An 11,701-nucleotide genomic window follows, 5' to 3' on the forward strand; every position below is an offset into this window, starting at 1 on the left:
TCCTCCAGGAGGCTCCTCATCTGTATGTAATTGATGTCTCAACAGAGATCCTATCCACACACTTCGGGCCAGCTTAAAGCACTTTTCACTTCTGAAAAAAGACCCCTTAAACTGTGGCCTCTGAGCCAATGAAAACAAAGAGTGAGCTGAATAATGTTTCATTAAGTTAACACAACCCTGCCAAGAATCATACGATCAGAAACCCACTTATAAAGCTGGCCGTAAAGAATAATGAAAAAGGACCATATAAAATTCTTCAAATGTTGGAATCATTATTTACCCTGGGATCTAAGGACCAAAACATAGGATATATGTTCTCTATAATTTTTTCCCCTAAATAGAGACTTCTAAAATACTAATTCCCCTGCTAGAGTGCTGCTTCCTCCCTGAAAGCCATTAGGGTTAATAACAAGCAGAACCTTTTTTGATCTCTGTGGATGAAAATTGTACATTCTCCAGTTTCTTCATTTTGAAAAATAGGACGGTTGCTTTTGATTTTAAACATGTAATATAAATCAGAGCCATGAAAAGAGAAATTCATTTTTTTTCTTGTTAATAACAATTTATAAATAGAAGGTGAAGAGGGTGAAGACTATCTAGTGATGCTATCATTTCATATAAAATATGTATGGGTTCTGCAGCCAGGAATGCACTGTAAGTCAACTTAATATGTGTGTGCAAACTCGTGATATACCAATGTATTATGCTCAGAAAACAACTCAGACACAAATATACCCATAAATCTCTGACTAAAATAGCCCATAAAATTCAAAATATTTTCTTTGGGTGACAGAGATCTATACTTATATTGGCATAAATGGTCATGGGTTGTCAACAAAGATATATCAAGTGATTCACCTAAATCACTCTTCAATCTCTAGAGCTAAAGCCTGTGAAATCTGAAGAGTTTACTTTCTGGAGTCTATATGTCTAATTCATATTAACTTGAAAAACTGTTTGGTAGGAGTCAAGGAAACATACACATAACTATAGTTCTGTGTCTTGTAAATCCTATAATCAATAATATACCACCTTCGCCACAATTTAAAAGTTTACAACAAAACTTCAAAACAAAATACCTTGGCAAAAGATCGCCCATTTAATAAGAATATTTCTCTGGCCAAATGACCGCAAGAAGAGGACTAAAGCATTACTATTACTATCTCAAATCTAAAGGTTCAAATACTACTGACTGGAATCAAGCTACTAAGATTTTCTATTACCAGTTTTTTTTTCAGTGTGTTTTTTTTTAAAGATTTCTTTGCTTACCCTCTTTAATGGTACAGCGAATGTCAGTTGATCTTTATTAATTTGAAATAACTCTATGGCTTATTCTTTGGATTGCCACAAGGGTATGTTACCAATTGACAGTTATTATTCACCTCGGCACTTCCCACTCTTTCATCCCAAAGGAGAAAGTGAGAGAGGAGAAGAAAAGAAAAAACAAAAACAAACAAACAAACAAAAAAAACAGCTGGTGGGACCCTCCCCATTTCCTTTCCCTCTCACTCTCCCTCTGCTCCAGCTCCCAGGTCCACCCATCCCCACCCATCCCCCACCTTCTCTCTCTCTCTGATTATATTTTCAAAGTATATTTGTACAGCTGTTAGAAGTGCAGAAATTGTATCCATTCTAACTTCTGGTTCAAATATGTATTAGAAACAAAATCAGCAAGGAAATCACCTGAACCGCTTCAGTTTCAAGGACTTTAGTATCGATTTGTAAGAAATCATGTGGTATCCACTCCTTAATTTGGATAAGCCAGGGGTTCCTCTTTGTCAAATTCTCAAGTCTATAATCAGAACAGATTTGCACAAATGTTGGGAAAGCAGAATTGTATCAATGGCTCCTGGCTAATAGTGTTCCCTGTGATTCCAAGGGAGTATCCCAGTGGTTAGAGCCTGGCTTTTGGTGTCACACAATCTACTTGTCCTTGCCACTTGGATGAGATTTTGAACTTATCTAGGTTTGTTTTCTGACAGGCAAAAAAAAAAAAAATTAAAAATAGAAAAAATAAAAAAATAACAGAACCTAGAAAGATTATTTCTCTTACAGGAATATCATGAGGATTAAACCATATACGTCCAAGCAGCTTACAAATGCTGGGCAGTGGAGGCCGTCCTTTTCAGTATCTAAGTGTGGCATGGTTGATGGGCTATACACAGAAGTATATGGTATTTACGTGGATAGGAAATATACTTGTCCTAAAAAGAAGCAATTGTGTTTTGCCTTAAGATGCAAAAGTAGACAAGTCAAGGAATACTCAAGGAAACAAGCTATTTACTATCCGTTCAGTGATTCCCCAAAGGAGTTTCTCTAATGCAACTTCAAAGGAGAGACCAGAAATTTAGTCTTGGCCACATTAGCTGGAGATGTGTGGGTATGTGTTACTTTGTGAAGTTCCTATTCACATTTCAAATTAGGGGAGTTTGCTTTCCCCACTTTGTTTTAGCTATTGGCTGAAGGCTCCCACCTGGTCCTCCACCCCTTTCCAGCCACTAAAACCCTCCCATGTTTCCTCTGAAATTCAGGATTAGTCAATTAGCAAAATCTCCTATTAGCCTCCATCTTTTCTTTGAAAACTCCCTTCTCATCTTGATCTACGAAAAACCTGGCTCTCTCCAATGAACACTACTTCCCCTAGAACCCTCTCAGGTAGAAGCCCCTTTCTTTTCCACACATCTTGTGCTACTGGGCCTGGAAATCGGATTGGTGACCTCTATCTTCCCTTGCTTCTTCTTAAATGCCCCCAGCCTGCTATCTCATTCCATCAAACCACAGTAGCAACTACCCCTCCTTCCTGCACTTACCTAACAACCCCTGGGTTACTCCCCTTCAGGTTTTGAAGATTTTAGCTCCTAAATGTCACACCCTTTCGATGCTAGTTCTAACGTATCTGTCTGTTTCAATACCCACACAGATGATTCTCTAATATTTTATACCTGGGCCACCACCAGCCTTCACGTCTCTGTGCAAATAAGAAAAAGCAACATTTCCTCCAAGACGACCCAACGCCAGCCCATAACACTAGGCTGGGGAAACAGCTGCTGCTCATGGTCCTTTCAGTCAGGCCACTCTGCAGAGGGTGAACAATGCCATTCGTGACAGCCTTAAACCTAGGCGGCTCCTTACTCTCCTCTCATCTCAGACATACATCCCATAATATTGTCCTAACCTCAATTTCGTGTATCACCTGTCCTTTTAACTCATTCTCTCTAGAACACCAAATCAAACAATCCTTCCACCCCAAGAAGACTTCCCCCTTCACGCCATCCCTCATGCAATCATGTCCTTACCTCCACAACCACCTTAAATACCATGAAGACTGATCCTAACCGCTCCATTTCATGCACCCTTAACTCTTTTGTCCCTCTCTCACTTCTTCATTCACACCTGGCAAAACCCCAACTCTGGTCAAGTCCAACTCTGTACCTATTCTGCACTTGTAACAGTGGTCACGAACATGACTGGAGAAAAAAATACAACCATGTTGACTGGTCTCATATTAAATTCAGAATTAGCAACCTTAAGAGGATCCTTAATGCTGTCTGACTCCAGATAAACATTTTATATATTCTCCCTGAATCTGCTGATAAACTTGTTTCCTATTTCACTGAGAAAAATGAAGCAATAAGAGGCAAATTCCGTAAGCCCCTCCCACGTGCACACACCTACTTCATTTCTATCCAAATACACTGACTTCTCCCTCCGCTTCCTTACAGCACCTGCTCATACTCCTAAATAAGGCCAATCTCTTCATTAATTTAACAGATCCATCTCCCCTCCTCTAAGCAAGCACATGGCCACAGGACAACTTCCTCATTATCAAAATCTCCTCCTCAAACTGGATTTTCCTCACCAGTATAGAATTATTCTAATACTTACCTCTCATATTAAAAAATAACTTTCTTTTGACTCCACTTTCCCTTCTAGCCATTTTCCCATTTCACTCCTTCCCTTTACCTCAAAAATCCTTGAAAGCATCGGCTACACTTGGGGTCTCTAATTCCTGATCTCCCATTCTCTTGAGCCCACTCCGTTCAGGGTTGTGGTCTCAGCACTAGAAATTGTCATTGTCAAACTTATCAACAACGTCACAAAGCTAACGCCAGTTTCTCTCGGTCTTCATTATAAGTATTTGACACATCTGAGGTGCTTCCTCTCCAGAAACACTCTCTTCACTTGGTTTCCAGGCCAGACAACTTGTTCTCCTATCCATCTATCCTCAGTCTCATTTGTTGTAATTATTTTCCATAATTTCTCCAAGCTCTTAAAATTCAAGTACCCCTAAGCTCAGTCTTTGTGCTTCCTCTCTTTTCCATTTCCCTTCAGTTCCTTGGTGATTTCATCCAGTTTCTTGTGTTTAAATATTGTCTATAAACTGACCACTTCCAAATGTATATCTCCAGCAAAGTCTATCCCATAAATTCAAGACAGATAATTCCAATTATTTAACGCATCCACCAGGGTGTTAAAAATGAGTGTCATACTTAATATGTCCAAAACTGTCTCCTGATCAACACCCTCCCTACCCCCCCCAAACTAATTCTCTTGCAGATTTTCCAACTAAGTTAAAGACAGGGCAAATTCTTCTATTTGCTAACACTGATAATTTGGGGTTATCTCCAACTTTATTTCATAACCATACTACTCTAGCAGCTCCTGTGGGATCTAGCTTCATACATATCCAAAATCCAATCCCTGTTCAGTACATCCACTGCCACTGCGTTTATTCACCTCTTATCTAGATTACGGCAATAGCTTTCTAACTGGCCCCTCTGGTTTTGTCCCTTTTCCTATATATATATATATTTGTTACTAGTATTCCTGCTATACTTTAGCTCCTGCTAATATCCAAGTGAGATCATTGTCTCTCTAGCTCAAAACCCAATAAGAGTTGAACAACTCACTCAAAACAAAAGGCAAGATCAAGGTATTATAGTATCTGGCTTCATAACTTCTCTGACTTCATATCTCACCATCCTCTCCTTTGCTCACTCTGGCCTTCAACCACACTGGCCCCTTGATGTTTCTGGAACATTTCAAGCACTCTCCAGCTTCAAGGCCTTTGTAATTGCTGCTTCCTCACCTACAACTTTTTCCCTTTAAATACCTGCTCCCTTAGCTCCCTTCAGATCTTTTCTCAAACGTACTCCCCTCTCTCACTCTTGTCTCATTTATTTTGCCCCATATCACTTTTTGGCACCGAATAAGCTATACATTTTACACATTTATTTTGCTTATTATCTGTCCCTCTACCAACCTAAGATCTGTGAGAGGTCTCCTTTTGTTCTCGTTTTTTTTTTTTTTTTTTTTTTTACTGCTGTAACTGCAGTGCTGAAAACGATACGCAGCACACAGAAGCTCAACATACAGGCTGAGGGAGAGAGGGCACGCAAGCGCTCACTGAAGCAGGCAGGGCACCAAGAGGAAGGACCCGATGCTTCCCCTTCATCCTCCTAGACAGGAACAGTTTGCCCCATTTACCAGCCCTTCCAGAAAGCCAGAAATTGCTATGTATCTCTCTGCCTTGTTCCCTCTGTGACCACAAGGACTGTCGAAGTTCACAGCACTACCACAACAATGCATGGGGTTGAGTTGAGTTTTTAAAAGGTATAAGAATAGGGACATCAAATTCAGTGAAAGTTGGTTAAAAAAAAGTCTACAGAGTCAACTTCAGCCCTTTTTACAAAGAATCTGTTGTTTCCTACCTTAATGCACAACCTCTACTGCAGATCAGATAGGCACCGAAGCAAAATCAGTCTCATGGGGCCTATCAGAAAGCATACCAGCTTAAAGGGCAGGAGTGTCCAGTCAGAATACAAAGAAACTCCTACGGCTGCTAATAAAATGAATGGCTTTGGGCTATTACTGAAATACGATATTTCTGCAAGGACCCTTTAAGGTTTGTTTGTTTAAAGATAATTTACTGATTTCTATGAGTCCACCAACAGAGGCTTTAATGACACAGTCTTCCTCCCAAATCATGATCTGGGTCCACTTTGTGGGACTAGTGGGTAAGGTAGGAAAAAGTCCAGCAGCGTTTGTAGAACACAGATTTGTTAAAACTGCGGTACGAAAATTATATACACCAATGGAATCATAATATAAATGTCCTGAGAAAGATAAAAATGAATTAACATGGATAGAATATTCAGAGGCAGAAAATGCCCCCTTAGAATTCTGGAAGGGTTGCTCACTTTTCAAAAGAGTTTCACAAGAATATAACTTATTTGGCCCTTGTTTCATTGTGAGGAATATTAACCCCAGGCTTCATTTACTAAGGACAAACCCAGGAACAAAGCTATCATAAAACTACTTGTGGTCACAGGAAAAAGAAACACAATCAGAGATAAAACATGAGCAGTCTCTGCCTCACAAAAGAATAAAACCACTAGATACCTCCAGTAACACTCCCACCTTACAGAAGAAATATACTGATAACACGTGAGAATATTATCCAGAAAACTCCATCCTGTTAAAAAAATAAATAAAACAAAAAGCAAAGAAAGCCATACTTTTCTTTAGTGCCAACCTTCTGAATCAAAATTATTTGATGATGAATCTATGTAGGTGATAAAAACTTAGAGAAGGAACTGTATCTCTAACGGTCGGGAATTCAATCAGTGAATTACTGGAATTCTACATAACCTGCAAGAGAACAAGGTCTATATCCTGACATGCATTACACGTACCTCCATCTCCCTCTCCACTGGCGTTGGCCTCCGCCATTTCTGCGCCATCCAGTTCAGACTCGCAGCCTAAATCCAATGTTCCGTCAGCCGGGCATGACGACTCCTCTTTCTATATTATTTTTTAAAAAAATAAGACTTATGGAGATGTACTGGCAACTGAAAATATTTAAAATACTTTCAGGGTCCTAAAGTAGTACCACTGTTACTTGTGATTTGGAATTTCAACAAACTGATTTCTTAATGTAAAATCACTCCTTAAAACACACACACACACACACACACACACACACACACACACAACCAGGAAAAGCACATTGCCACAGATGATTTTTTAGACCTTTAAAAATCTATACAAAACAAAGTTTCCTTTTGACATATATTGTTTCCTTTTTTTTTTCAATTCTACACTCTTCCTTATATTAGGGAATGACTCCGGAAGTCAGAATTTTACCAGTAAATTAAATACCCAAGTAGCTACAAAAAAATGAAATAATACAAGTCTTTTTAATTAACCTGTGTTATTCTCTGAAACACACACAGTGAGAAGGGTCTGATGCTTAGCAGCTGACAAAGAACCCCTACTTCTTTCCCAGGTATAACTTTTAGTATTAAATGCAGCCTTCTCAAAGGACATTAATGAACTTTAAAAAATGTGATCCATCATTTATTAAAGCAGTGACTTATTTTTAACTTACAAGAAATAATACATTAATTTTATGTGTTCCAAGTTACACAACCATGTATAGAGCATCAGCTTTTATCCTCTGGAATTCTGCATCTTAGGTAGCATTTCCCAATCTAGTTGGGGATGGGATTATACTAAAATAATGAAGACTCTATTATCCGAAGCTTTTTATTTCATTTCTCTATTCTTCTCACACAACAAATATGCATTATTTAAAACTCCCTTGATATCACTGCTGTTTTAAAATTGAATGATTAATTTAAATCAGCAACTTTTCAGGAAGAATGGATAAATGTATTTTTATAAAAGAGAGAAAGGCATACAGGTGTGAAGCCTGTATATCAACTGATGGTCATTAAGTCAAATAGTTCACAGCCACTGTGATCATCTTAAGCTCCTGGCTGATGATTCACAGCACTCCTCCATGTACATTTTTAAGAATCAAGAATTTTAAGGAAGCCACAACTATTTTCCGTTACCATATGTTAGAGTGAAACCACAGATATGCTTTCCTTGAAAAAAAAGTCATTGTTTATTCTTAATATGAAATCATTTTTAAGACATCTGAAAACATTTAAAAGGCACAGGGTGATTTTTCTGCCCTTCGGCCAAATCTAATTGTGTTTACCTTCACATCTCTGAAAAAATGCATGTTACACAGTAATAACAGACATAAAATGCAGAACAATCCAACTTACTTTGAGAGCATAGAGGCCTGACTTTCCAGGGATTTTGAAGAATGTTCCATCCCCTATTCGAGTGTTAGTGTGAAGCATTGCATTCAGACAGGCTAATGGAGAAGTTCCACTAGAAAATAAAAGTGTGCAGAAATGAAGCAATCTGAGATGCAGTTTCTGTGGCAAAACTGTGCTCTCGATCTCTCTCTCAAAAAAAAAAAAAAAAAAAGACCTTCTCACATGCCTTTTTAAAATATCCTCCCAACCCCGAAAACATCTACATTACAATAACAGGCCAGTCCAGTTTTGCCAAAGTTAATCAGATGCATCTGTCTTATAGGCTTCAGGCAAAAAGTCTCCTGAATTGAAATTATGCTTTTATTCATAAAGCAACCAACACTCTATTTCAAAGAAACCAAAGCCCAAACGTTTATGTGCTGTTATTTTACAAATAATACCATGAAGCCTCAGTTTTTAAATATTACAGACAACTTGATGGTTGCACTTGAATGATCAAATAAACCAAGTTCAAGGACAGCTCCATCCTATAGGTTGAAAAGCAACAAAAGAATAATAAGAAACCAGGGAAGAACTGATTTGAAATTACAAGTGTTTAAGTTACTCACAGGACTGCATTTCTCACACAGCCAAATCAAAATCTATGTCTGTGTTCGTACCTGATACAGCTTCTACAATGACATCCTTTTTTCAGATTTGTCAACAAAAAAATAAGTGTTTGGGAATTCTGCCCAGTTTTATGTTCTGTAGTAAAGATGCAAGTGACTGAATTATGAAAATAGATTTTTTTTAAAGAAATCAACTGGCATTGAACTAACGATTCAAAATTTCAAAGCACATATGTACAAACATTATTGAAATGTAGTCATTATACCTAGAAAGATGTTTGTGAAATGTATATGTATGTATTTTCCGGGGTAGACTTTAGAACCTTTTTTTGGGTTTTGTTTACAAACCAATATTTTTGCGAACTAGAACTTCAAGCTAGAATTGTTACTTTCATTTACTTACGTTTCCATGTACGTTTTACTTCCTAATATGTGAAAAGATCAATATTTGGTTGAACCAATATTGATTAGAAGCCCTACTCCACCCCATTTGTGTCTTAGGTGTTCTGGGTATTTAACCCAAAATATTCTCAGATAAGATTATGGACCTCTGGGAAACAAACTGAGGGCTTCAGAGGGGAGGCGGGTGGGGGACTGGGACAGGCCAGTGATGGGTAGTAAGGAGGGCACGTATTGCATGGTGCACTGGGTGTTATACGCAAATAATGAATCATGGAACATTACATCAAAAACTAAGGATATACTGTATGGTGACTAACATAACATAATAAAAAATTATTATAAAAAAAGATTATGGACCTCTAGGATATTAAGGTTTGACTTTCTATGATAGTAACATAATTTTATGTTACAAAGTTACGAGTTTTTAAAAACAAAAATTAGGAATCTCTTACCTACCACAAAAACTCACCAATAAAATGAAAAAAGCCAAATCTGCTGAGTGGCCACAGGATACCCCCCCCCCACACACACACATATGTACGTGTGTGTATATATATATAGCATATAAACTCATCATGGTCATAAAGGTTTATGAGTATTATAATAAGAACACTATTATTTTAGGAAGCAGCTTCTCTGTGCCAACATGTCAATATGATCCCAATGGGTCTGACAGGAAGCAAGAGCCCTAATATAAATGTGGTCAGAGAACAATGTAGTGATAACACCAAAATATACCTGGTAATTGCACTGTGTGCATTTATGTAATATCTTTCCTCATGAAGCTTCTCCAAGCTTACAGACCTTGTTTCATTATTTTTCCTCACAAAAGATTTTTTGCTCATATTTCAAGTGGGCCAGGCATACCTCATACAGTAAAATATATTCATCTCCCCCAGAAATATCTCTGTCCGTGAACAAATTCCAGATAAATAATGCTGTAACATGTTATGCTGAGCACTCCAAAATACCTATTTTTGTCATTTTCTCTTTAGATAAAAGCACAGACAATTTGAAGCTGGGAAATTATTATGCCAGATTTGTGAAGTTTTAATTTAGTGAAACTGTCAGAAACACAGACTTTCTGTAGGGACTTGGCAAGAAAATGTTAACACTACAAGTAAAATAGAATCCAATACATAAAAATGAAAGAATGTAGACTTTTAAAAATATAGCAATAAAATTGTCCGCCTAACATCAAACTTCACACACATTCTTCCTGCTTTTTCCTAAAGTCCTAACAACAGATTTAGAATCTGAACGAATAATACAGATTTAAAGACAACTAAAAAATGCTGAACAAATATAATTTAACATCACTATAATTTACATTTTCTTTCTAAGGTACAGTAAATGAAAGATAATTGTAGAAGATAAACTGACTATTAAGTAGCAGTTTAATGCTATGGTTGCTGCAAATATAAGTGATAAGCACCCAGTTTCATATAAATAATAAGCTCTGTTGAGCATGAATATATTATTAAATTATACTGCTTATTAATTACATAGACTCAAGATTTACTATGGAAATATTTAAAAATATGTACTTCCACAATCACATGACAGTATATCTCTAAGTCTCAATGATCACTATAATTCTCCCAAATCTTTCCTGGAACAAACGTATGAAATTTGTTTTATTTCAAAACTAAACAACATTTGCATTTTAGAAAAATTAGAAAACATTTTGCAATGAAATGCAAATTTTACACCTCAAATCACTGGCTGATTAGTCACTTAGTTGTAAGCATATCACCTGCATTTCTTAACAGGAAAAAAAAAACTAATCATATGGTCCATTTTATTTAAAAACAATAAAACATTAGCATCAATAGAGTTAAATGTTTTATAAAGGTAACTGTTTCATCCAATGCAGACTACACATAGGAAAATGAATTTTTTAAAAGTGTTTCATACCATTTACTTATTGCTATTATTCTCAATAACCCCATACAGTCTAGAAGATTTGGATTGTTTTTCCTGAAGAAATGAACGTCTTAATGAACTGCTATTAAACAGTAATAAATAAAAGTCTTATTTATGTATTTTTATTATTTTCACACTCAAAAAAACCTAGAAAGCATGCCCTGGCCCACTTTAAGGAAAATATATTTATATTCAAACATATTTAAATTTGTTTTTATATGAATATATATTTCAATGATTTACTGTGGGTATAAAAGAACGTGAGGTGAAATATATGTGAAAAGTGTATTCTTAGCATGAACACCTTCTATGTAGCAATTCATATTTTTCATGAATTAAAAACATTTCACTCACAGTTAAGGCAAGGGTTAACCACCTCGGTTGGAATTTAAAAGTTAAAAACTCTGTAATAAAATATGTGTATGTGTATATGTATGTACACCTGAAATAATAAAGCATCAACACTTTAACAACAACAACAAACACAACAACAAAACAACTCTGAACTTTCAGAAGTCACTTACTTTCTAAAAAGATGAGTTAGAAGAATCATGGTGGTGTCCGGAATTAGAAAAGGAAAACCAAGAAAAAAAGGAAGAAAAGAAAGTTAGTTTTCCAACTTAAATGCAATTCTGCATCTTACCATTTCAATAAACAGGATAATATACAAGAAACACACCAATCTTGTAG

At 36.6% G+C, this 11,701-nt stretch overlaps 1 protein-coding gene across 1 annotated transcript in view; it reads right to left on the reverse strand.

The window, feature by feature from the left end:
• ASXL3 (ASXL transcriptional regulator 3) overlaps nt 1–8,187 on the reverse strand; it is a 108,794-nt gene extending 100,607 nt beyond the window's left edge. The window contains exons 1-2 of the mRNA XM_045772855.2: nt 8,079–8,187; nt 6,696–6,804 (exon numbers count right to left, since the gene is read on the reverse strand). Coding sequence (XP_045628811.2) covers nt 6,696–6,804; nt 8,079–8,156 — 187 coding nt within the window. The 5' untranslated portion in view covers nt 8,157–8,187. The remainder of the gene's footprint in view (nt 1–6,695; nt 6,805–8,078) is intronic.
• Between the last annotated feature and the right edge of the window lie 3,514 nt (nt 8,188–11,701).

The sequence above is a fragment of the Ursus americanus genome, chromosome 19 (genome assembly GCF_024610735.1).
Source record: "Ursus americanus isolate L20-20 chromosome 19, mUrsAme1.1.p, whole genome shotgun sequence".
Taxonomy (NCBI): Eukaryota; Metazoa; Chordata; class Mammalia; order Carnivora; family Ursidae; genus Ursus; species Ursus americanus.